The sequence below is a fragment of the Hippopotamus amphibius genome, chromosome 1 (assembly GCF_030028045.1).
Source record: "Hippopotamus amphibius kiboko isolate mHipAmp2 chromosome 1, mHipAmp2.hap2, whole genome shotgun sequence".
Taxonomy (NCBI): domain Eukaryota; kingdom Metazoa; phylum Chordata; class Mammalia; order Artiodactyla; family Hippopotamidae; genus Hippopotamus; species Hippopotamus amphibius.
In genome coordinates, this window is record NC_080186.1 from 26274151 (window position 1) to 26300948 (window position 26798).

At 47.2% G+C, this 26798-nt stretch overlaps 1 protein-coding gene across 6 annotated transcripts; it reads left to right on the plus strand.

The window, feature by feature from the left end:
* The first annotated feature begins 390 nt into the window (after positions 1–390).
* On the plus strand, positions 391–19823 carry ZSCAN20 (zinc finger and SCAN domain containing 20). Of its 6 annotated transcripts, none has more exons than XM_057715181.1 (8): positions 391–432; positions 6491–7016; positions 12091–12277; positions 12699–12775; positions 13053–13137; positions 14555–15241; positions 17353–17781; positions 18347–19823. In XM_057715181.1, exons 2-8 carry the CDS (start codon positions 6600–6602, stop codon positions 19603–19605), a joined length of 3141 nt encoding a protein of 1046 aa, XP_057571164.1. In that variant the 5' UTR covers positions 391–432; positions 6491–6599; the 3' UTR covers positions 19606–19823. The 6 variants fall into 6 exon arrangements, with proteins under 6 accessions (XP_057571164.1, XP_057571173.1, XP_057571190.1 ...); XM_057715190.1 differs by having other exon boundaries at positions 400–428; XM_057715207.1 differs by lacking the exon at positions 391–432 and adding an exon at positions 1590–1638.
* The last annotated feature ends 6975 nt before the right edge of the window (positions 19824–26798 follow it).

Below are 26798 nucleotides of genomic sequence, written 5' to 3' on the forward strand. Positions count from 1 at the left end.
TCACCTCTAGTCACCTCCTCTCTTTATTTCTTATTGTTTCCGCTTTGATCTCTCCCGGGCCTCGGGTTCCAGCTTCCTCTCTTCAGTAGACTCCACCCCTTCGGCTTGAGCGCCCGCCCACTGGACGGTGCCGTTATCCCGGAGCCTGTGGAAAGGACCGGGATCACAACAGGCCCCGCCCTCACGCTTAGGCTCTGTTCCGATTTGTCCGGCTGCTGGGGACCCGGAGGAGATGACGTATCTATGGGCTGATGACATCTGGAAGGCGGCCAGCCAAGGGTGCCGCCCACCGGCGTTTGCGCGGTTCCTTCTGGGAATTGTAGTCTCAGACGCTCCATTCCCGGGGTGGCGCCGTTCGGACTCCGCGTCCCAGCATTCCTTGCGCGAGCCCTGGAGCACTTCCGCCCTGTTGTGAAGTGGGTGTCTCGGTGGGTGAGTCCGGGTGGCGGGGCAGGGGCAGCTGAGACTCAAGGCTCTGGGCTGGAGGCTTAGGAGGTGGTGGTGTCACAGGGGGCCGGGAAGGTGAGAGGGGAGAAGGAAGCTTTTATGTGGGGTTGGGGGTGAGGGGCGGTCAGAGGATAAGCGTCCGGAGATGGAAAGGGTCATAGAGGGGTCGGGGATGAGGAGGGAGATTGAAGGCCCTGGGAGTGAGGTGGTTCTTAGAAAGGTCTGTAGGTGAGGGAACCGGGAGAGGTTCTGAAGGTGGAAGGATCTGGAGCCCTCATAGGGAAGGATAGAGGGTTCTGGGGCCCTACAAGAAGTGAGGGTAAGAGGGCCTGAGCTTGAAGCCAGACATTAAAAATAGTGTTCCAGGCTCTACCTGCTCATCTAAAACAAACAGCTGAGTTGATACCCCCGTACAATTTCTCTAATGGTCGTGACCCCTGTAACCCAGTGGGTGCGACTGCCTGTTGTGTTCCTCCCCAAACCAGCATCTCTTTCCTTCTTCCTGATGGAAGTGAATGGTACCAACTTCCACTTTACCCAGGCGCCGTCTGATTCCTCCTGCATTCTTCCACATCCAGGAATCTTCACATCTTTCAATTTCCTTAATGTGTCTTGAGACATTTTTTTGTCAGGGTTTTTGCTAAAGCCTACACCTTTTCACCTTCCCAGTTTGGACAAACACATCGTAGCTACTGTGATTGCTTGAACCCACAAATCAGATTAGGCCTTCTACTTGAAAACCTTCATTAACTCCCATCAACTATGCAATTAAGTCCAAACACCTTAGCCTGATATTCAAGACCCTTCATGGACTCCCTTTCCAGCCTAATCTTCATCCTGTCAAGGTTATCCCCATATCTTGGGGAGGCTGTTTGGGTTTCCACCATTGTACATGCTGTTCTCTCTGCTCAGAATACACTCCCTCCCTCCCCACCCCCACCCCCCAGTTCTCTGCTAAGAGAACCAGTCTTTCTTCTAGAACCAATTCAAATGTTACTTTGTTTATTTAAGTCACCCCCCACCCCAGCTCCCACAGGCCTCTTTTATTGTATTTACCACATTTGATCATAATTATCTGTGATTTTCTTTCTTTCTTTTTTTTTTTTGGTTTCTTCCACTATGCTGTGAGCATCTCCAGGACAGGAACAGTTTCTGCATCACCTCCATTTCCCCATTGCCCAGCCCAGAGTAGTAAGTACTTGATGTAAATCAAGTAAATCAGTAAATGCTTGATAAATGTGTGAATAAAGACCGTCCAGGGTGAGCTTTGCTATATCAGGCTTGAAAACTGCTACTTGCAGTGGATTTCCAAGGGTGTAAGCTTTAGTCTTCTCCTGCCTGTCAGGGCTGTCTTTGCTGGAAGCTGATTCAGTGCCTAGGGGAGTTTAAGCCAGGGATGGCAAATAGACAGACTGTGTGCTGCAACTCCCCTTCCTGTGTTTGGACATCACAGCTCATTGGTCACAGCACATATTCACACGGGATTCAAAGTCCTTAGCACAGTTGACTAAAGTTGGTGCATTAAATGAGATCTATTTGCTCTCCCTGGTTTAAGCCCTTAAGTGTAAGGTCAGGCTGCTGTAAGCAGTAGCCTGGACCATCAGCCTAGTGAGCTTGATAGCCTTTGGGAACTCCCAGTTTCTTTTTGAAGGTCACAGACTAGTCTTGGCCTTTGTTATGAGACTGGGGCAGATCTTCTCTTTCAGCGCATTGTTCACTGGGACCCCACTCCCTATGTCCACATCCACGGGAGCCAGGATGCCCCTCAGCTTCCCTGTGCTTATGAAGGGATCCTGGCTTTAATGGAAGATCGCTCATTGCTGAGGGGACTCTACCTTTCTAGTTCTTCCTGGCTTTTGGAAGAGATCTTTGAGATTACTTAGCTGAAAGGTGGCAAAGTGACAGCCCATGCTGAATGAAGCCCACCGTCCCGCTCTATTGAATCCTCATGGTGTTTGAAACAATTTTGAGCTGGTTGCTGACATTTGGAAATCCAGAGTTCTAGCTTTTCTGGGAAAAGTTGGAAGGCCTGGGAACACTGGGCCAGTTGCATCCTGGTGCTCTGCAGTTGGCCGCAGTCCCCACTCCACTTGTGTGCTCATTTACATTGCCTGACCCCACAGCTATTTAAATCTGTAGCCACTGATTCTAGTCTCCCTGATTCTTTGCTGTGCTCCCGTCTTACTAATTGGGGTAGGATCTGGCTGTAAGCCGCAGTCTTACATAGGCAACTGTCGAGGCCATGTGACCTGTCCAAAGTCACACAGCTGGTACAAGGAGGGAGTGGAACTGGAACCCTGATCTGCTCATTCCTGCCTTTGTGTTCTTTCCACTCTCCATATCATCTTCTCAGGGGTTTGGATGACTGGTTGACCTCGAGGAGGTTCTGTGGGATGGTTAAGAGAAATGACTGCAGGAAACTGGGCTTAGCTCCCAATGTACTACTTGCTGGCTGTGGAACCTCACATGAATCTTCTTCATAGAAGCTCAGTTTCCCTCTATGTAAATTGGGGACGTAGTGAAGTTATACCTCACCGGCTAATTGTATTCTAAAGTCAGCACAGAAGGTGAAAAATCACATTTAGCCAAAAATCACAGTCAGCTTGAAAATCCCTTGGCAAGGAGCCATTTAGAAACCAACATGCTCTCCTTCAGTAAGCTAATAGCACAGCAGGGTTTTCTTGGTTGAACATTAGATGAAAGAGTTGGCTTGTGTTCAGGGACCATGCTGTATGGAAGACACTCTGCTCTCTCTCAGTGAAAAGGGAGGCTTGGGGCAGCTCAACCAGCCTGGGGACCAGCAGAGTAATGGGTATCATCACCACATGCTCTGGAATAGACATACAGTGAATGGAACTGGCTGCATGATTTAAATTATGTCCTTTCCTTCCCTTTCTGGTGTTTATACCTAGCTTAATGTGTGTAGGTTACAGATCAGTGTAAGGCAACTCAACACTACTGATTCTTCAGCTGCTTGCCTGGAAGATTCAGTGAGATCGTGAATATAGAACACTTAGCACCAAGCCTGGTATACCATGGGCACTACATAAATGGCTACTCTTTGAGGTTGCTGATCCTAGTGAGCCCCTGATATTTTCTGATAGTCTTGGCACTGAGGAATGCCCTTGTCCATTTTTCCTCTGTCAGTTCTGTGTGAGGTCTGCTTTGCTGCCTGTGTGGCTAGACTGCTTTTCACATCTGTCTAAGAGAGTAGCAAAAAAAGCCTTTCAGATTGTATTTGAAACTAACCTTTGCGACTTTGAAGTCTTCCCCAAAGAAAAAATTATCTGAGACTCTCTGGACCTGGTGAGACTGCTGATTGCCTGTTTTTGTAAGTGTTCTCTCTGTGTAGGAGCGTACACTTATTTGCTTGCTTTATCGACTCTCTTATTAGACTGTAATTTTCATGAAGGCGAAGACTGTCTGTCTTACTCACTGTTGGCGCTCTAGTTCCTAGTACAGTACAGGGTCCATAGTGGAACTCTGCAGATGACTGGTGAATTAGTCTTCCTGTGAGATAGTGATGCAAATGTGTTTGGACTAGTGCATGATTAAGGCCGTGGTTAAAAAAGAAATTTCATGAAAGGTGAATACTTTAGCTCAGTGTAAATTATGGGCCTTCCATAGCCCACTAGGCTTTTGATGTACCCCATTTACCATTTTAATAAAAGGCAAAACTTGAAATGGCCCTGCTATTTATCAGACACTGGGTTGGGCACTGTGGATACAGAAATGGGTAAGATACAGTAGTGGCCCTAGCAGTACGGTCTAATGGGACTGTCGGATGTAAGAACAGGTAACTACAATAGTGTCGGGTCACACCCATGTTAGAGGTACATGCCAAGTGCTTTGGGAACACAGGATCAGGGGAGGCAATTTTTGGAGAGCAGGAATAGGGGCTTGGAATGACAAGGACATGTCAAGAAACTCTTAACAGATGAGGTGACATTGAGTTGGTAGCTGAAGGACAAGCAGAAAGTGGCCAGGTGGTCATGAGTAATGTTCCTAGCCTCTTCCTATATGTGTGGAGGTCCTTGGGACAAGCCTTTATTTTTTGTCACCCTTGCCTTGTTTCCAGACAGTCCAGTCAGATGGCCTAAAATTAAAATACCACCCTCCCTCCATTCTCAGTTCAGCTGTGTCATTCCCACTTGGAAGCAGCTAATAGCCTCCTGTGAGTGGGCTTTTTTTTTTTTTGGCTGCTCTGTGCAGCATGCAGGATCTTAGTTCGCTGACTAGGGATCGAACTGGTGCCTCTGCAGTGAAAGTGCCAAGTCCTGACCACTGGACTGCCAGGGAATTCCCGAGTGGGCATTTTTAATGTTTTCTATATTTGTTGAGAGTGACACAGAGAGCTCATGTTTCCAAATAACCCAGCATGAGTATCGTCAGAGTCTTTATTGTGTAAAAGAAGCAACCCCCAGGCGTTCCCTCCACAAGCATTTACTGAGATCCTCCTGTGTTTAGTGCACCCTGCTTATTGTGGGGTGGCGGAGGGGAGGGGTATGAAAAACAGAGGAGTGAGCTCTATGCCTTGCCCTCAGTGAGGCTGTACTCTTTTGGGAACACACATGTACACACACCCCTCTAGTACAGTGTAGAACATGGCAAGTGTCACAGAGATGGAAATAAAGAGGAGAAAAGAATCCCTTCTGACATCAGCAAGAAGGTCATTTTTTTTTAAATCTAGAAAGTGATTAATTATAATCCTGGCTTCATGAGCCATCACCGCCATCAGTTGTCCATTATTTCACTGTTTGTTGAGTGCTTCCTCTGTGCGCTGAGCCCTACACTAGGTCCCTGAGGAAGCTTATGATCCAGTGGGTGAGAGAATTACAACAAACGATGATCAGGGTGATGACAGAGAACATCTAAGGTGGCATGGAAGCGTGCGGCTGAGGGCTGGAATCTTCTTTCAGGGCACAAGGAGGGCCGCAAGTGCAATTTCAGCTGACACCTAGCTACCTGAAGAAAGGGAGACTGTTCCCAAAGGAGATGGTGGCTTGTGGGAGGGTTCAGAGGGCAGTCCGATGTGGGAGCTGCGAGCCATGCCTGGAACACCCTGCCGAGTGGGAGCGTGATCAAGAGATGAGGTGGAGTCTTGGGCAAGGCTGGCTCTTCATCCCGAGGGCAATGGGAGGTCACGGGAGGGTGTTTAGTAGGGAAGTGACGTGGTCAGATTTTGACCCCTTCTGGTTGTGTGAAGAATGGACCAGGGGTTGGGGTGAGGGGAGTGAAGGCAGGGACATGAATTAGGAGGCTGATCAAGTGAAGGCACGATGTTTCTTTGGATGAGGAGGTGACACTGGCTGGGGATGGAGATGCTGAGAAGGCCCAGGAGAGCCAGCTTGGTGATGACTGGATACAGCCGATCCTGGAAGAAGATGATGGCCACCTTTCTGGCATGGGTGCCTTGATGGAAGGTGTTGCTTTCACTGGATGGGGAGCTCCAGAAGAGGGACAGGTTTGCAGGAAAAAGTGATGAATTCAGCTTCGGACCCACTGAATTGGAAGTGTCTGAGGAAGAGTCACATGGAAATGCCTTGTTGGTGGCTGGACTTTGGGGTCTGGAAACAGGTCCTGACTGACGTTTTGGGAGTTGTCAGTTTAGAGACGGTGAAAAATGGCAAATGGGTGGGATGAACAAGGGAGAGTGTGGAGTGAGGCATTTTTTAAGAAGGGCACCCTTAGAAGCAGGCTTAAGACCCAGGATAAAAGACTGGAGGGGGTGACATTTGGAGCCCAACTTGAGGGGAGGCCAGACTTGGGACGTGTACAGAGGGAGGAAGGCTAGGCTGGGACCAATCATGGCAGCCTTGATGCCCAGCTAAGGCGTTTAGGGTGTCCCAGAGGATTTGATACTGTGCTGTCTTCCTCTGAGGTGTGCTGGCTGCTGGTTTTGGTGGCAGATTATGGGCTAACTTCCTGCTTATGAGAAAGGGCAGCGCTACCCCATGCAAAGCAGTGGGAGGTGTGGGGGGAGTGAGGAAGGTGAGGCTCCTGATCCCCTTGCTCACACTGTCCCTTGTCTTTCTGCATTCAGAGCCTGGGGGAGCATTTCCTCTCCCAGGAACCCCTTGAGGACACACTACAGATGCAGGAAGACGCTGGACAAGGACGGCCCGGCTGAAGGGAGGCGTCCAGGAGAGATCATGGCAGTAGCCCTGGAAGCCCGGGCCCAGGCCTCTCCCCAGCCAGAGCCTGAAGAACTCCTGATTGTGAAGCTGGAGGAGGACTTGTGGAGACCAGACTCCCAACCCCGGGAGAAGGACCATGACCTTGTTCCTGGCCCTGAAGCCTCCCGCCAGCGCTTCAGGCAGTTCCAGTACAGGGATGCGGCGGGGCCCCACGAGGCCTTCAGCCAGCTCTGGGCACTCTGCTGTCACTGGCTGAGACCCGAGATCCGCCTCAAAGAGCAGATCCTGGAGCTGCTGGTGCTGGAGCAGTTCCTGACTATCTTACCCAGGGAGGTCCAGGCCTGGGTACAGGCGCATCACCCTGAGAGCGGCGAGGAGGCGGTGGCCCTGGTGGAGGATTGGCACCGAGAGGCCCGGGCCGCAGGACGGCGGGTGAGGCAAATAGCCTGTTCTCCAAGGAGCGGGTCAGGCGAGGCAGTGGGGCTGCAACTAGGTTGATAATTGCCAAAACCACAATAATAATATTATCAAGCATCTGATGTTTATTGAACACTGCTGTGTACCAGGCGCTGTACTTCGTGCTTTCCATGTATTAACTCATTTAATCCTGTCAACAGTTTAATGAGATAGGTACTGTTATCCTAATTTTACCAATAAGGAAACTGAGGCAAGGAAAAGAAAGGTAATTGGCTCCAGGTGGCTGGATACTAGATGGTAGAGGCAGGATTTGAATTCAGGCTGTCTGATTCTAAAGCCAGCACTTATAACCACTGCTCTACACTGCCTCCCAGGACCATATTCACAGTACATTTAATTTGTATTGTTTTAGACTGAATAGAATCTTTCTACATATGTGGTCTCTATGGATTCTGACAGCAGGAATGTAGGTAGACAGAAAGAGCATTATTGTTCTCATCTTAAGACTAAACTAAGACCCCCAAAGTCAGGTCGCTCACAAGGCTCCGTCGGTATGAACCAGAGCCTAAACCCAGATCCTTAGGTTCCAAGTTCATTGTTCTTTTTACTATGTGACAGATGCCTTATCTGCAAACCATGGGAAATGAAATACCTCTGAGTCATGAGGCTCAAATGAGATATTAACTGACCTTTATTGAGCACTCACTGTGCGTCAGACACTGTTCTAAGCTTTCTATACATATTGCTCATCTAATCAACCCAGCAACCCAATAAGGTAGGTGCTGTTATCATGGCCATTTTTCAAATGATTCAACAGACTCAGGTAAGTAACCTGTCCATATTTATAGAAGTGGTAGAGCTGAGATAAGGGATGTGGATTTAACATTTGCAGTTCTTAAACAATTTGCAAGAGACCCTGAAAGCCCATGATAATAATTTATAATTTTGCTACGACACAAATTTTGAATCCTGCTTCGAAGCTGATACTAGTAGGACAAGTCCTTCAGCCGACTGTGGGCCGAGCCAGCCACCCAGAACCTTCATCTCAACATAACCTTGTTGCTTCCACTTTTTTTTTTTTAATTAATTAATTTATTGGCTGTGTTGGGTCTTTGTTGCTGCACACAGGCTTTCTCTAGTTGTGGCGAGTCGGGGCTACTCTTTGTTGCGGTGCATGGGCTTCTCGTGGTGGCTTCTCTTGTTGTGGAGCACAGGCTTTAGAGCATAGGCTCAGTAGTTGTGGCACACAGGCTTAGTTGCTTCACAGCAATGCGGTATCTTCCCAGACCAGGGCTCGAGCCTGTGTCCCCTGCATTGGCAGGTGGATTCTTAACCGCTGTGCCACCAGGGGAGTCCTGCTTCCACTTCTTATATAGTCAGTAATTCTTGTGATATTATACTTAATCACATTTTGCTGGGGGAAATCATAGGTTTGAGAGCATATCCCTTGCACAAAGCAGGGGTTTTCTGTACGTTGTAAAAGGCAAAGCTCTGTACAGATGTGAGACTAGGGGCCTGAAAGATTTAAGGTCTGTGGCTTTGCTTTTTGGATTCCTTTACAAAGTGATTGAAGACACAGAAAGCATAATATTTAAAGTTAGAGAACTAAATATGAGAGAGTATACCTTATTTTAATGTATTACCCCACCCTCCCAGATTATTTCTTTTAAAGAACCAGCTATTTGTTTTAAGTGTCAGTGAAGAAACATACGGATGTCTTAGGGCTTCAGAGCTGGAAGATGAAGAACTTGAAACCCGGAGATGAGAATTGACTTAAATCATGGTCTTTATAATTCTTCATCTGCACAAAGAGAGGGTTGGTCTAGACAAAAAGTTCTCAAATTATACCCCTGTGAACTGAGCAAAGGTCGAACTACTTCTAAAATTGGAAAAAAAAAAAAAGGTAATGGAATCTTCTCTATAATGTGTTGCTGTTTTTTTTTCTATGACTTTTATTTTCATTTTTTAACTTTTCTACCTGCTTCTGAGTACTCACAAATATCAAAACAAATGGATAAGTAGCGAAGAAGCTTGTTTTCTTCCCCTAGGCACATGTGTTGTAGCTTGTGATCTTACATTGGAAGCTTAGTTATAGTCTCTGCAGGTAAAATTTTTCCAAGTCTTAGTAATGGAATGAAATACAAGAACTATGTTCCTCAAAGAGAACCACCACCTGAAAAGGGTTGCTGCCTATGGGGCTAAATGGCCTTTAAAATATTTCCCTTAAAAAAAATCTTTCAGCTTTGCTGTTTTGTGATTTTGACCTTGTTTATTCTGTCATCACCCTCTTGCACAGCCCCTCTCCCCATCAGGTGCCTAGGTGTTAAAAAAAAAAAAAAGAAAAAAGGCTATTTTTTAGAGCAATTTTAGTTTCATGGCAAAACTGAACAGAAAGTACAGAGTTCTCGTTCACCCCCTGCCTCACACGTGCACAGTCTCCCCCGCTGTCAGCATCTCCTGCCTGAGTGGTGCATTTGTCACAATCCTCGAGTGTTGTTGTCACTCAGCATCCATTGTTTACATTAGGGTTCAGTCCGGATGCTGTGTATTCTGTGGATGTGGACAAATGTATAATGACCTGTGTCCACCATTATAGTATCATACAGAAAAGTTTCACTGCCCTAAAAATCATCTCTGCTCCACCTACTCATCCCTCCTTCCCCCCTAACTTCTGGCAACCACAAAACCACAGATCTTTTTGCTATCTTCGTAGTTTTGCCTTTTCCAGAATGTTGTATAATTGGAATTATGCTCTTGTATAATTGGAGTCATGGCAGTGTATAGCCTTTTCAGATTGCCTTTTTTCAGTTTGTAATGTGCATTAAGGTTCCTCCGTGCCTTTTCGTGGCTTGATAGCTCCTTTCTTTTCAGTGATGCATCATATTCCACTGTCTGGATGTACTGCAGTTTATTTGTCTTTTTGCCTCCTGAAGGACATCTTGGTTGCTTCCAAGTTTTGGCAATTACGGATAAAGTGGCTATACACATCCATTTGCAGGTTTTTGTGTGGTGCATAGGCATTTTTGATGGATTCTTTTTTTTTAAATTGAAGTATAGTTGATTTACAATGTTGTGTTAATTTCTGCTGTATAGCAAAGTGACTCAGTTATACATACGTATACATTCTTTCTTCTTTTCCATTATGGTTTATGCCAGGACATTGAATATAGTTCCCTGTGCTGTATAGTATGACCTTGTTGTTTATCCATTCTGTATATAAATGGTTTGCATCTGCTGACCCCAAACTCCCAATCCATCCTCCCCCTCCCGCCCCACTTCGGCAACCACAGTTCTGTTCTTTATGTCCATGAATCTGTTTCTGTTTTGTGGATAGGTTCATTTGTGTCATATTTTAGATTCCACATATAAGTGATATAGTGTGGTATTTCTCTTTCTGACTTACTTCACTTAGTATGATAATCTCTGGTGCGTCCATGTTGCTGCAGATGGCGTTATTGTGTTCTTTTTTTTACGGCTGAGTAATATTCCATTGTATACATGTGTCACATTTGATGGATTCCTAATTCACCTTGCTTCCAGCCAATATCCTACTGATTTTTTGCCTCCCTGCTGTCACTTGAATCTACTTGTCTCTGTGTCCACAATGACCATCTGTGGAATAAGAGTCTTGGCTTAGGTGTAGCAGTAGTCGGAGGGGCTAGGGCTGAGAGTGAGGGTTATTGTTGGGTCTGGGCCACAGTACTTCTATGGACTATAAGATTGTAACTTTAACAACGTTATTTTTACCCTGAACACAAAGTTATTATTTTCTTAAACAAAATGTTGATAAGCAGGTGTTTGTTCTCTGTGAACCACACAGGACATTGGTGTGTCTCCTCACTGGGAGTGGCTTTTGATGGTCATGGCCCTTTCTTACGTATCTTCTCAAAGATAAAATTTCTCTTTGTGAGGGTGGATTTGAGTTTTCAGCTTGGCCAAAAGATTTTTGGAGTGAAGTTTGGCAAACTCGATAATAAAGTTTGATAAAGATGGATATTATTTTGGGTAAAAAAAATAAGGTTCAGGGCAATGTATGTATACATAGTTGCTATCTTTTGTGTAAAAGTGGGGAGAGAGAAGAATACATACTTACAGTTGCTTGAGTATAAAGAAACTCTGAAAGGCTGCAGATGAACCATGGTTACCAGCGGTAAGGAGTGGAGGGAGACACTGGGCAGGTGGAATGGAGACAGGTGGGGATGGGGTATTTTCACTGATTATATCCTTGTGTATATTTTTGATTTTTGAATCATGTGAATATTGAAAATGCCTATTGAAAAGATTGTAATACTTTTTTAAAGTTAGGTGTTCCTGTGATACAATGAGATTGTTATATTGTTGGGGTTTTAGGGCCAGGGAATAACATCTCAACCACTACTTCTGAATTTGGAATCAATTGAGAGCTAGAGATAAGAAAGTAGCTTTATGATTGATAAAGCTGAATTGGGTAATGTTATCTCTTACTTGACTATTTCCTTTTATTATATGTATGTTCTCCATAGCTCTGAGTACTTTTTCGCTTAAATTTCTGCATTGAAATTAAAATTGCCATTTCTGTTTTCTCTTTGTTACAATCCCTTATCTCTGCATATCCTTCTGCTTTAAGATCAGATGTGCCTTTCTGAAATAGCACATTCTTTTATTTCATTTTAAAATTCCATCTACAATTCTTTGAGTTTTCCTTGCCTTTCAGCAGGAAAATTTAGAGCAATTACATTTAAAATTACAGTTGTATCTACTTTTATGCTTCCTTTTGCCTTTTAACATATACCTGGTTAACTTTTATCGTTTTTTTATGTCACAAAAATTTTACATAATTTATCTCGTTATAATTCAAAAGTGTTTTGTGTGGCCTCATTTAGACCCTTGTATAACCTCTCTGTGTTGAATAAGGCAGTACTCATTTGGTGATATAAATGCTAGTCTCTTTACTGAAGTCAGTCTGATGGCTTTGTCATCATACGTTAGGCCATCTTTGGTTTTTAAAAAGAGCCTGTTAACCTCTGAACCACAGTTGTACTCACAAGACATGCCCTGCCCTGCCAGTTATTGAACGTAACGATTGGGAATTTTGGCCATCTGTGTGTAGGAACTGGAATTGTGTGCAGAAGAGACCAGGTCCTTAAAGACAATGAAGGAATCTCGGAGTTTCCATCTGCAGCCAGCAGATCACTGGCCTGAGGGACAGTCCCAGAAGATGTGGGTGAAGAATCCGTGTCCTGACCTTCCCAAGCATCTAGACACCAAGATGGTGCCACAGCCCTTGAAAGAGAGTGGTGAGTACCAAGAGTCAGGGTCCATCAGGGAAGTGGGGTAAAGGATGGGAGGTAAGGAAGCGTGTCTGATGAGGGACATGCAGAATTCAGGGCGAGGGACAGGACAGTGCCTGATGGACACCCTGAGAAGTAAGAAGATGACGCTCCCAGTGGTGTCAGCACGCCCCACTGTAGCTGAATCATGGCAGGCTCAGGCTGGGCCTGGGGTAGGTTGGTGATCATAGGGGTTCAGGGCTGACATCTCACACACGGCAGCTTAGGAGCTAGATACTTTAGAAGGGAAGTGAAAGTGGACATCTGCACTGGCTACAGGAATAGTCTCAGTTTGATCCAAGCAAGGCTTTAGGAAAGCTGGACCTGAGAGGAAGGCGGTTTTTTGGGAACCGGGGCTTGAGTTTCAGCGATGTTTTCTCCTCCTCAGCTGTCCTCACTCCCCGAGTCCCTACTCTCCCAAAGATGGGGAGCGTTGGAGATTGGGAGGTGACAGCGGAGTCCCAGGTAGGCTGCTGCTTGTTCCTCCTTTCCTGTCATTACTTCTCCCATGTCCTTGCCCTGCTCCTCTCCTCTCTCTGTAGCCTGCCGTTGGGTGCAGGGTGTGAGCCTCTGCCCCTCATCCCCTGTCCGCTGGGCCTCTCCTTAGTCGAGCTGCTCCTTAGGATGCTAGCCTCACACATGGCATCGCTGTGTCCATTATCTTTCCTGGGGCCTGGCGGGATTCCCAGGCTGTTTTGAAGGGTCAATGACATTTGAGGTCCTTTTCTTGTACATCCCACAGGAAGCCCTGGGCCCCGGCAGACATGCTGAGAAGGAGTTCCGCAAGGACCCCCCAGGAGAGAGCCGTGGGAACAGTGTGCTCCTGGGTAAGGAAACAGTGCCCTCTGGATAAGATACGGTCAGGTTTCTGGTACACTCAGTCCCCAAGGAGCGTTTCTTCACTCCCTAAGACTCGTGGCTCTGTGAAGTCTCTGGAATTTCAGACCTAGGGAGAAGACGTGCTCTTTGTGGCCAGCACTGTGGTGGCAGGGAGGGGGGTGTGGGCTGCAGATTTCTGGGCCAGCAGGCTGGCTGCCAAGAGCCTGCCCTCTCAGGGCTCATTATCTTCATTTCCTCAGTACATCCACCACTGTCTCGGGGCTGCACCCCGCCTGCCGGCCCAGAAATCCAGTCTTTTTAGCATCAAACAGGGTCCTTCTCTAGGGGCAGAGTCAAGTGAACTAAGCCCCGGAGACTGATGTGTTGAAACCACAATGAGAAATAAATATCACACGGCTCAAAATACTTGAAGCCCCTGTGACATCTTCCCTGTAGGCATATCTTCACAGGAGGTCAGACAATAATGAATGTTTCCCCGTGGAGCCTGAGATAGTAAGAGGGGAGTTAGACATGAAAGTAGGGTAAGGTAGAGAGGCAGTGGCAGGTCTCACTCATGGCAGTAAGGCAAGCTACTAGGAGCTGTTGGCTACTTGCTGGGCAGTGTATCCTTTTTACACATGATGAAAAGTGTGTCCTTTTTGCACATGATATCAGGGGAAAATAGTGTTCAAAGGAACAGCCTTTGGGAAATGCTGAACTAGATAATCCTTAAGCCTCTTTTAGCTTTAAACTCTTTCATCTAGTTTTCTTCAAATATTTATTTTAATTAAAGGCTTCCTATTTGTTGGGGTTGGGAGCTATTGGGACATCTGTCCTTTAAACACAGCTAAATGTTTTGAGAAATAAGGAAATTTATTTTCTCACAGTATTGGAAGTCCAGAGGAGGGCGTGCTCCAACTACAGTACAAATTGGCTCGGCAATGTCACAGTGGACCTGGGTTCGTTCTTTGACTCTGCTCCGCCATCCTTTGTGTCAGCTTCATATTGAAGCTATTTTGTATCACAGGCAAAATGACAGTGGCATTTGAGAACTCAAGGTTCTAGCAGGAGAGACTCACACCACACACACACATACACACAACCTTTCCTCCAACCATTAAAGTTATTCTCATTTGGGTAATTTAGGGCATGTGCCCATCTGTGGACCAGTAACAGTCACTCTTTTGTATGATGCATTTCATAACACCAACCAAAAAGCAAATGAAGAAAGCAAACAGGTCAGTATATTTCTGGTGAGGTTACCTCTAGTTACCTGTCCCTTTCCTTCCAGACCTATTAAGGGATTAGCATGGGAATTTCTCATTAGTTTCTTGCAGGCAAATGATGTTTCAAGGACTTTTTAGACAAACGCTTCGCTCGACAGATCATTTGTACTTAATCGTGTCTCGTCTTCCTTTTGTATAGGAGTTCCAGTTTCTAAACCAACCATCATCTCCCAGCAAGAGCAAGGACCAGAATATTGGGGTCCAAGACTTGTAAATTCTGGAAAAAAGAACCCTGCAGATTACAGCTTGGATACTGAGCAGACAAAACCAGCTCAGGCATTGGCCTGGCAGGACTCCAAGGCCTGGGAAGAACGATACCAGTGGGATGTGGAGGACGTGAAAGTATCAGGTGTGCACTGGAGCTATGAGGAGACCAAGACTTTCCTGGCAATTTTGAGTGAGTCTCCTTTTTCTGAAAAACTCCGGACTTGTCACCAGAACCGCCAGGTGTACCGGGCCATTGCAGAGCGGCTGAGGGCACGGGGCTTCCTGCGGACCCTGGAGCAGTGTCGCTACAGAGTCAAAAACCTCCTACGGAATTACCGGAAAGCCAAGAGCAGCCACCCGCCAGGGACCTGCCCCTTCTATGAGGAGCTGGAGGCCCTGGTGAGGGCTCGGACGGCCATCCGAGCCTCAGTCGGCCCAGGAGAGGCTGTGGCTCTCCCCAGGCTGGGGGACAGTGACGTGGAGGTGGATGAGCAGGAGGAAGGGGGCTGGGAGCCTGAGGAAACAGCAGAGGACTGTAATGGTGATGACCTGGCCACTGAAGAGTCCGTCCAGGGGCCCAGGATTCCAGGGGGCCCAGCTCTGTTCCAGAGCCGTATTGGTAAGAACAGTGGGGCTTAATCGGATCCAGATTCCAACCCTCCTACCAACCAAACCTCTGGTGTAGTTCAGGGCATAGACTGCAAGTCTGCATTCATGCTGCTGGAGTAAGTCATCCTCAAACTCCTGTTCTCTCTCCTGTGATCAGTTCTCCTTGTTTAAGTTTTCTTAGTTGTAGAAGCAAACAGTTAAAAGTTTGTAAAACATTTTCATACAGTTCTAAAGATTACTTTCATTTATAGTTATTACAAAATCATTGGCTATATTCCCTGTGTTGTACAATACGTCCTTGAGCCTATCATACACCCAATAGTTTGTGCCTCCCATTTCCCACCCTTGTATTGCCCCTCCCCACTCCCTGCTGCTAATGACTAGTTTGTTCCCTATATCTGTGAGTCTGCTTCTTTTTTGTTATATTCACCAGTTTGTTGTATTTTTTAGATTCCATATATGAGTGATATCATACAGTATTTGTCTTTCTCTCTCTGAATTATTTCACTTAGCATAAGGCCCACCTAGTCTATCCATATTGCTGCAAATGGCAAAATTTTGTTCTTTTTCATGGCTGAGTAATATTTCATCGCATATACATACCACATCATCTTTTTATCCATTCATTTGTTGATGGACACTTAGGTCATTTCCATGTCTTCACAATTGTAAATAGTGCTGCTGTGAACATTGGGATGCATGTATCTTTTCAAATTAGTGTTTTTGGTTTTTTTTTTTCCAGATATATACGCAGATATGGAATTCCTGGGTCACATGGTAGTTCTGTTTTTAGTTTTTTGACACACCTCCATACTATTTTCCACAGTGGCTGTACCAATTTACTTTCCCACCAGCAATGTACAAGGGTTCCCTTTTTCCACATCCTCACCAACATTTGTTATTTGTAGATTTTTTGATACTAGCCATTCTGACAGGTGTGAGGTGATGTCTCATTATAGCTTTGATTTTGCATTTCCCTGATGATTAGCAATGTTGAGCATCTTTTCTTGTGCCTGTTGGCCATCTGCATTTCTTCTCTGGAAAAATGTCTATTCAATTCTTCTACCCAGTTTTTAATCGAGTTATTTGTTTTTTTGATGTATGAGCTGTTTATATATGTTGGATATTAATCTCTTATTGGTCATATTTGCAAATATTTTCTCCCATTCACTAGTTTTTTTGTTTTATTTTGTCGATGGTTTCCTTTGCTGTGCAAAAAAGAAGCAAACACTTTTAAAACCTTAAGTGACCTGAAAGAGCTAATTCAGTATTTCCCAGTGTGTGTCACTGGTCGTATGGGGATGATCATAGGTGTTACATGGGTGAACTTTTAATTTTGATGTGTGTGAGCACATCAGCCTGTGATTTCACAAATAGTAAATTTAGGTAAAGAAAGATATTGAGTGAAATATTTAACAGATATAGCAGAAATCATGACAGTATATACTTGAACAACTGATGTTGGGGAAACACCCAATTGCTGTGAAAGTGGAAACACAGAAGCCCAAGCAATGAAATGTTGGGACCAGAGCCCAGGGCTCCTGCCTCCAGTTTTATGTGGTTTTCCCTCCACTATGCTGCCTCCCCAGCGGCATCATTTACCTGCAGAGGAACTGAAAATAAACCACCTCCTTTTCCTTCTTCCACGAAAGAGGAAAGGGCATCCTCAGTTGGACTCTATTGCAAGATTATCTGAAGTTCATTTATGTCTTTAGGGATTCTCAGTTCCCATGTTTGTTAAAAGGAAATTCATAAAGTATGTAGAGGACATGTATTGAATGGGTATAGAGAGAGTGTCTTATATCTCAGTTACAGGTCTTTCCTTGAATCAATTAGTGGAAGCCAGGGGAGTGGGTCACCTGGTATAATATGGCCACTCAAGTCCTCCCCTTCAGCCAAGAATCTTAAGTGTTAATAGAATCTCTTAGAAGGGGGTGGGGGTGGGAAGCCTTGGCACAGCCTTGAGAAACAAGGGTTTATTCTTTACTGGTGCCCCAGGCACCTGGATGATTTCCAAAGTGCCTGTGTTCTAGGTGTTTAGCAGGGCAGGTGACCCTGATCCCTGATGACCTAGGCAAATCTCATCAAGCCTCTCAATTCTGAACTCTTCACTCCTGACAGCAGGTGTGCACTGGGGCTACGAGGAGACCAAGGCCTTTCTGACCATTCTCAGCGAGTCCCCATTCTCTGAGAAGCTTCGCACCTGTCACCAGAACAGCCAGGTGTACCGGGCCATTGCAGAGCGGCTGTGTGCACAGGGCTTCCTGCGGACCCTGGAGCAGTGTCGCTACAGATTCAAAAACCTCCTTCGAAGCTACCGAAAAGCCAAGAGCAGCTACCCGCCTGGGACCTGCCCCTTCTATGAGGAGCTGGACTCACTGATGAGGGCTCGGACTGCGGTTAGAGACATGGGGACCAGCAAGGATGCGGCGGGTCCCCCTACTTCTGGGCAGAGCAGTACCCAGGTTGTCGACCAGGAGGCCTGGGATGAGATGGGAGGTGAAGATGCCATCAGACCTCCAACACCAAGTCCTAAAACCCGAGACACTGGTAAGCTTGGAGTAATTAGACGTCCACAAAACCTGCAAGCACACAGAGAGTGTGTGGGACCCAGGCTCATTATCTTTTCTCTGAACTATAAGAGAGAATGAAATTGAAAAAGAAAAGGATTTGTGCTTTGCTGACCTTATACGGTCTCTAGCTTAGTTTAATCCCCCAAATGAGAAAAGCAGTCAGTCTAGATTTTACTTGGATTCATCTGGGCAATTATAGAGTTTATTCAGTCTCGTATGATATAGGCCATTACTGAATGTAGCACGAGAAGGGAATGTTCGTTGTTCAGTAGTGGGATAGGGTAGCTGGCCAGGGAGACTGACGGCTGGCTGCTTGGGCTGGGCTCACGTCTCCCTTGGTGGGGTTACTGTGTCCCATATTATTCCTAAGCTTTACAGGTGAGAAATGTGTGTGTGTACTGAAACTTGATCAATTTCATGTTAGTCACATTTATAAGGTGTGAGGTATAAGATACAAGTACAAATTCACATTAGCCAAGTTCATAAGACATAAGATCCAGATGTATAGACACTAATAAATGCATTTCTGCTTGTTCTTTCAGGTTTCGAGATGAGGCATGGGAGTGAAGACCAGGTTTCAGAGCGGGACATTTTTGAAGATTTGCCTGAAGTCTTATCAAAGTGTAGTGCAGAGGATGATTGCTACCCTCATGATTGGGGGGAAGACAGTGAAAATGAAAATGAAGGTAAAGGGCAGTGGGGAAATCCATCCCAGGAGCAGTGGGAAGACTGTTCTTCTGAAGAGGACTTAGAAAAACTCATCGACCATCAAGGCCTGTACCTTGCAGAGAAACCCTACAAGTGTGACACATGCGTGAAAAGCTTCAGCAGGAATTCACAGTTAATCTCCCACCGGCGGATACACACAGGTGAGAAGCCCTACAAATGCCTTGAATGTGGGAAAAGCTTTAGTGACCGCTCCAACTTCAATACCCATCAGAGAATCCACACTGGAGAGAAGCCCTACAAATGCCTTGAATGTGGGAAAAGCTTTAGCGACCACTCCAATCTCATCACCCACCAGAGAACACACACGAGGGTAAAGCCCTATAAATGTGGAGAATGTTGGGAAAGCTTCACCCAGAGCTCAAACCTTCTGAAACATCAGAGAATCCACTTGGGAGGAAATCCTGACCCCTGTGGTGAGCCTGGGGAAAACTCCAGCCAAAGCCCATCCTTTCGTGCTCACTGGAGGAATTCAACAGAGGAGACATCTCTGGAACAACCTCAAAGTGCCAGTAAGAACTTGAATTCTCCTGGACCACAAAGTACCAACTCAGGAGAGAAACTTTATCAGTGTTCTGAATGTGGAAGAAGCTTTTCCAAGAGCTCTGCCCTCATCAGTCACCAAAGAATCCACACGGGAGAAAAACCATATGAATGTGCCGAATGTGGGAAAAGCTTCAGTAAGAGCTCCACGCTGGGCAACCACCAGCGAACCCACACCGGAGAGAAGCCGTATGAGTGTGCGGACTGTGGGAAATGCTTTGGGGAGCGTTCCAAGCTCATCACACACCAGAGGGTGCACACGGGAGAGAAGCCCTACAAATGCCTCGAGTGTGGGAAGTTCTTCCGTGACCGTTCCAACCTCATCACCCACCAGAGGATCCACACAGGAGAGAAGCCTTATAAGTGCAGAGAGTGTGGGAAATGCTTTAACCAGAGCTCTAGTCTTATTATTCACCAGAGGATCCACACCGGGGAGAAACCCTACAAGTGTACGGAGTGCGGCAAAGATTTCAACAACAGCTCCCACTTCAGTGCCCACCGGAGAACCCATGCAGGAGGGAAGGCCTCATAGGAGACACCGCTCCCCATAGCAAAAGAGAGAAATGTATATTTAAATCTCCCAAGATCCTAAGATGTATGCTAGAAAGAAACTGTCTCAATTTTTAAACTTGGTGTGTACTCGGGGAAGTTACCTTGTACAATCCAGGTAATTTGGAAGTGAATTACAAATGCTAAGGATCCAGATTCGAAGGCATTTTCCTGAAGTGTAATGTTTTTTCTCCTGCAAAAAACTCCCACACAATCCTCAGGCTGTCGTTATATTTGCTGTCGTGTAAGAGCTTTATCAGTGTTTGAGCCAGACTGGTAACTGAGGGGATTCGAGATAAATCAGTGGTCCTGAGCAGCGATTCTAGACCTTGCTATGCCTTCACACCATCCATGGGTACACACGCCCCATCGGTGTACCTTGGCAAATTCTCACACGTGGCGGTTTTCCATTGGGGCGTAACCTCCTGGGGGAACTTTGAGACTCTCCAGTGAGAGGGGGCATGCTTGAGAATCAGTGGTCTAGAGCAGGCCACCGTGAGCTTATCAAAGGGCAGGGACAACAGTGACATCATTACTAGATCATTATTAATAATAGCAAAAGTAGCCAGCATTTATCGAGCTCTTCGGCAGGCTCTGTGCTAAGCACTTTATATACATCATCTCATTTACTCCTCACAGCAGCCCCAGGAGGTACTAATATTTTCCCCATTTCCCAGAAGAGAGAAGTGACTTGCTTGGGTCACACACCTGAAAATGGCAGAGGCAGGATTCAGCCAGATCTGTCTCTAGAGCCTGAGGTGCTCTCACCGCTACACTGAATCCCCTTTCATGCTGGGGCAGGTAACTCAGGTGCCAAAGCACTTTTTAGATCACGTTTCCTGTTAGAATTCCCTATGAATTCTGTTTTTAACAAATATGTACATCAAGAATCACAAAAGATTGAAGGTCTGAGGATGTTCAGAATTGGCATTGTGCTTTGAGCAGGGCTGAGTTCTTATCAAATTGCTTGATGTGAATTTCCATCTTCACAATAATATAGGTGAGACATAGAGGTGAGTTGAGATTGGGAAAAATAACATAGCCAAAGTGATGTGTTTCTTCCAATGAGATACTGTTTTGGCTAAAGAAGTGGGGTTTTTAAGAATTTCCCTTTTTCTCAGGGGATCAGTCCTGCTTCTTGTTGGACTTTCTGGATCGTAGGTTAAACTTTAAGAAACCTGGGCTTTCTGGCCAGTGCTCACTCATCCCTGTGTGTTTGCCTCCCGTCCCTTTCCCTCTTAGCACGGCAGAAGCTGTGCTCCAACGCTGAGGCAGAAGGCGGGTGGAAGGAGTCGGTGTGTGTGGAGCATGGCAGAGGGGGCTTTGACGGCTGTTCTTTATTCCAGGTTCATGGTGCAGTTTTACTCTGAGCCATCTTGGCCCAGGCTTGCCCACTGCCTTCTAAATGCCGGCCATAAAGATCTGCCTACAACACTGACTGGCTCAATCAGAAAGGTTCACACGGGTTGATTTTCTAGTTCGCAGTGCTTTGGCCTCCAGGATTTCTCTTTAGGAAGGTTTAAAAATATTGGCCAGGGACTATGGTTTCCAAAGGATTTTAAGGAGAATCCCTTTCCTGTCATCCACCTATGATATTGGGAATGCCATTCATACCCTGGTGGCTAGTCTGTGAACTTGGGGAGTGGATAGTAGATGTGAGGGAACCTTGACGAATGGAGCTCTCTGTTCACACGTGCAGTGAGTGGGGAGATTTGCGCCCCACTGACCGATCAGGGGCCAGTCACTCCTTAGCCCCTTCCTCTGCTTTCCAAGAACAAGATCACTGTGGATCACTGCCTGTCACCCCCTTCCCGGTTTACCTTTCTTGGCCTCACCTTATCTCTGAGGAGCAGGGTCTGTGGGTGAGCCCTGGCTTTGAACTAGCCGGTGTCAGTAACTGGAACAGTAAGATGATGGGTAGGGTACCACCTGAGCCAAGAGGAAGGATCCCGGAGGAGGGAAAGGGAGGTTCAGGGAGAGCCTCAGTGGTGTGAAATACCATGGCTTCAGGGTGGGGCTGGGACCGTAGCTTCTTAGCATTACTTGGGTATAAATGGGAGGTGGGGAGTGTTAGGTGCTCAGATTGGAGGGGTGCAGGGGTGGGTCATGGAGGACCTCGTGGCCGCTGAGGGGGATATGGTCAGGTGTGCGTTGCTGAAACCTAATAGCTGAACAGAAACTGGCTGTGCTGCAGTTAGGACAGCCTGTTGGGACACTGTGGTGATATTCCAGCTAAAAGTGAGGGTCCAAACTAGAGCAGTGGTAATGTTGAAGAGGAGGGGTGGGTTTGAGAGGTTCCACAGGCAGAAGTGAGGACAGCAGGGGAAAGCCAGAATGCCTGGGTGGCTGGTGGAGCCTGCCATCATTCAGAACTGGGATCACAGGAGGAGGTGCAGATAGGGCAGGAGGGCAGAAGATCAGAAGTTTGATTTGGGACATTTTGGTTAGGGACATCCAACAGGCAGTATACAGCATGCTTTCGGCTATCTGGACCTGAAACTGGAGGGAGGTTAGGATTAGAGAGTTACCTGTATGCTGGGAGTTACATTCATGTTCAAGTCATAGAAATGCTGGGCCCAGGACAGAACTGGAGAAGCACCACGTGTAGGGGAAGATGCCTCTCAGAGGAGATCTGGGCTACTCCCCGGTCCCACCACCTCCGCACGTGCCAGCCAACTTTTGGACACTGCCTCCGTCGCTGCTGACACCTGAATTCTCAATGTAGGTCTGAATTTCCTGGGACCGTCCCTGTAGAAGCCAAGCTGAGCTCTGTGTAGAAGTGAGGGGATAGCCCCTCTCCCCTCAAGTGTCCCCTGTTGCCCTGCGCTGGGAAGTATGCTGCTGTCTCATGTTCTCCAGTGAACAGTTTTCATATTATTATCTGTTGCTCCTTTCTCGTCACGCTGAATGGTAAGTTCAGCTGTGAAATCGAGGGCAGCGTGGGCCAGGAGAGACAGTGGCCCAGGAAGCCCTTCTCTCCTTGTGTACCTACCTGACTCTTCCTTTGGAAGACGTTCTTTCAGGTGGCTTCCATCTTAGGGGCCCAACTCGGCACCCAGACATCCCAGCAGGTCTTTGCTGTTCAAATAAACCGACATCTGGTTTGACACACCCTGAGCCTTGTTACCGCTAGTCTGCTCTTGGGAAGTAGATTCACTCTGCGGAATGGGCAGTTTCTCAGCCTGTGTGGCCAGAGGTCAGACCCTGGTCATGGGAGACGGAAGCAGTGACTGCCTCCCTGGAAGGTGTTTCGTGTGAGCTGCATCTCCTTACTTGATTTCTGCACCCTCCACCTCGGGAAGGGCATTGGCTCCTCGGAGGTGACTGAAAGGCACCACAAAGACTTGCATTGCACAGACGCCTCAGTAGGCAGCAGAACCAAAGGGAGGGGCAGGGAGAGGTGGGGCCAGGCTGCTTTAGATACCTGGTTCTGTTCTTAGGTCTTGGCCCCAACAGGTGAAGACACGGTCAAGGCTGCCTCAGCTTTAATGTGGCCCCCAGCCTCCAGCCTGAAGGAGTATAAGGTAACTGGGGTCCTCCCATGCTGGAAAATGTAGCAGCCGGGTATTCTGGGGCCCACAGTGGGGATGGCTCTCCACCTTCAGGCTGCAGAGAAGACTCTAGTCAGTCTGGAGAAGAGGAACACCCTTTGGGGCCGGGGATGCAGAGGTTTTGAAGCATGAATGCAGCGATGTCCGGAGTGGGTGTGGGTGTCAGGCAGTCTCATTCCCCAGGCCACCCTGGGTCTCTGTAGCCCAGCCTTGGGGCCCAGGCCTGCTTCTCCATTTGCATGTTTACTGCGATGTAGATGCTGATAAATTCCTGGTGGCCTGGCGGCCAGCCCTACTTGGGTCACTCCTGGGCCCCCAAGCTGCGTCTCCACCTGCTGCTGTCTCAGGCCTCTTGGTCCTCCACTCAGCACGGACATTTACATGCACACTCAGGCCCACAGAAAGCTGCTTCTGCACACCCTCAGTGAGGCGTGCACATCCGGACGTGGCCCCCAGACACACCCTGTCCCTTCTAAGGGCATTTTCCAGTTGGGCTGTGGTTGCCCAGTGGCCTGGGAAGTCTTTTTCTGAGTAGACTCAGAATTAAGTGAAACATCACCTGACCTCAATTTTGATCCCACCCTCCTTTGGACATCCCTTAACTTTGCTTCTTAGCAGCAAATGCCCATCTTAAGTCCCTGTCACCGCCTATGAGAGGTTAGTGCTGCCTGTAGTGGGAGGTCAGGAAGGCTTTGCTGGAGAGGTGGGGTTCAGGCTGCGCCTTGGGGTTCGGGGTGACAGACGTTTGTCTTCTTCCCCCGCCTGTGGCTGCTGCTTTCTGCACACTCCAGCATCAGTATTACCACCAGCTATCTTTAGCACCACTTTCCCCCCACTCTGGTTTTAGGCAAATCTGGAATTACCTCCAAGTGCAATTTTTGGGATGTCAAATTTCTCCCCTCACCATGACTTCACCCAGCCTACCCTGTGGCAGAACGATGCCCTCGTCATCCTTTGGGGCCTTGCTCCTCTGGTCTCTGTCAGGAACCCTAGTGACCCCAGCCTGTGCTGCTGGGAGGGAAGGCAGAGAGCTCAAGAGTCCCTCTTCTCAGAGTGCGGTCAGTCTCCCACTTCTCAAGGCTGAGAGCTGCTTTGTTCTGGGAGCCACTAGGTTAAGTCAAGGCCAGAATCCAATTAAACCCTTTTACCTAAACTCACCAGAATAGGATCCAGCTGGACACTGATTTTCTAATCAGGGCACTGCTGGTGATTCTCTTTGCACGTGAAGAAGACTCAGATCCTGTCTGCCATTACATTGTACTTCTTTCTAAACTCACTGTTATTTTTCATATTTTCATAGTAGGAAAATACCCCATAATCTTGCTGTCTAGAGGGAAGGTGAAGAAAACAAGTCGGCCTCTAAGGCTGGTTCTGGATCAGCTCAAGCAGGAGACGAGGCACGGGGAGGGGCTAACAGAGCTGTCACTGACATCTCTTGAGAATCACTGGGGCTCAGGGAGCCCTACTTTGGTGCTGGGGGACCATTGTGGCAGAGGGGAAAGGGCTCTTCTCTCTCCATCCACACAGAACACAGCTTGGCTTTAGTGCTTTGGGGAATTCATAGACCACAGAGTAGCTTTTGTGTATTTAGAGGTGGCGGAGACCAGCAGGAGGTGGGTCAGTGGGGTTCCCTGGAGGAGGTGGTGAGAAGCTGTGCATGCAGACTGTAGCCAGGGTGCCAGGCCAGAAGCACCCTCTGTGGACAGCACCCGGTAAGGGCTTGTTCAGGATCACATATGAAGTCCCCAACCCAACCCTCCCCCACCCCGAAGTTGCCCAGAAATAGATGGAGGAGGTGAGGCTACTTGGGCTGAGGGTCACACTAAACACATCTGGCATGTCCTGGGGGGAAGAGCAAACACAGATGTTATCTCAGGGACCTTTCTTGAGCAACTCGTTTCTTAGACATTTGTGATTGATTTCCGTTCCCTGTTAGTGACTATGGCATTGAAATGGATTAAATTTTGGCCACTAGGAGGCTCAGAGATTTAAGGTCCAAATCTAAAAATAGAACAGGCTCTTGATTTTCCATTTGTGCATCAACTCCTGCCTTCATTTTATTTGGCTTCATTTTCACTTCTGATCCTTTATTATTTTCTCCTTCCTGTGATATTATGTACATCTCTTAAAACTAGTCAAATCCTATTTTGGGATGAAATGACCTGATAAATTAATAAATTATATTAATTGAACTGCAAAACATAAAAAAGAACTTGTCTTGGGTTCTTCTGGCATCTTCCTGGCTACACCAAAAGCGTGGAGCGATGGAGGAGGGGGGACGTCAGGGGAACACAATGAGGCCATCAGGGAGGATTGGGGCCCAAGATCTCATGCCCCTTGTGTTGGACAGGCATCTTCCTTTCACTTTTCTCTGTGGCTCTTCAGCCATGAGTGGATGTGTGCAACCCAGGAGTCTGCCTTTTGTCTGTAACTGATGGCTCCTTTGTCTGCTGGCCTTCTTCACACATCTACTTTGCTGTGTCCCCCAGGGTCTCTGTGCTGGGGAATCTGATGTATCTGGGACCCAAATAACATAAGGATGATGATGGATGAAAAGAAAGGAAGGCGTTCCCAGAAGGCTGAATCTTACCTGATTCCCAATTTGCTTCCGGTGCGGGACCAGAGCTGACACACTTCATACTTGAGAAGGAGGGGAGAGCTGGAGGGTCTTTAGGGCATTCTTTCCCCTACTTCCTTCACCCATTCCCCTTCTAGTAATGTCCAGAAGAGGTTGTAGCTCAAGGTTGAGGTTTCCTTTGTAAACTTTTACTCTTTCATCCTGGTTGAATGGGGTATAGGCAGCTCTGCCGTTTAGACTCTGTTGTCCTTGAATTCTGATTGTGACTTAGAGAAAGAGCAATATTTCAGCTTGACGTGACTTTGATCAGAATCCACAGGAAACTGTTTCTTCCTGTAGGAGTCAGAATGTCAAGTGCAGGTTTAGTAGCGGTTGGAATGCACTGACGTTCTGTACATCTTGGGACAAAGATGAGACCTGGGAGAAAATGAGTCATGGTCTCCCTGGAGGAGAGTTCTAGCTCTTGTTTACTGGTTTTCTTGGAACTTCTTTCTAGCAGTTGCTCCAACAGTGACCAGAGCCATAGGGCTTGCCTTCTTGGAGACAGGACAGAGGCCATGGACAACTCTTTGTCGTTCTCCTGCTATGTTAGCAGGCCCAGAGGTGAGTTACAAATGTCGGGATCCCCTAAGGCTGACCAGCCAACCCAGTCAGAAACAAGAACTCTTTGATTCAGTCTTGACAGACAGCTGGCCGGGGCCAGCACGACTGAGAATACCTGGAGAGAAATCCTCCCTGAGGGGATGCCTGTGGACTGGGCTGGCTTTCTGTTGCCAGAGTTCTGTGTTGAACCAGGAATCTGATTGGCAGGGCACCTGGTCCCCAACTAGGCAGTGGGAATCACCAGGTGAGGTCCAGGCATCCTTCTGGTTGAGGTCTGAAGAGGAGGCATGTGGAATCTGATGGTTACAGGGCTCAGGCAGCTCAAGGAAGGAGGCAGGTTAGTGTCAAAGGAAGGATTGAGAGTGGAGAGGGAGCGAGTTGGAAAGGATGGTGGGTGTATGGGGGAGGGCAGAGAAACAGAAAGGGAAGAGGAGCAAAGGGGCA

Coding starts and splice junctions, on each gene's coding strand:
- ZSCAN20 (XM_057715181.1), top strand. CDS start 6,600: ATGGCAGTAGCCCTGGAAGCCCGGGCCCAGGCCTCTCCCCAGCCAGAG. Junction 12,278..12,698: donor ACAGCCCTTGAAAGAGAGTG/GTGAGTACCAAG, acceptor TCTCCTCCTCAG/CTGTCCTCACTCCCCGAGTC. Junction 17,782..18,346: donor TCCTAAAACCCGAGACACTG/GTAAGCTTGGAG, acceptor TTGTTCTTTCAG/GTTTCGAGATGAGGCATGGG.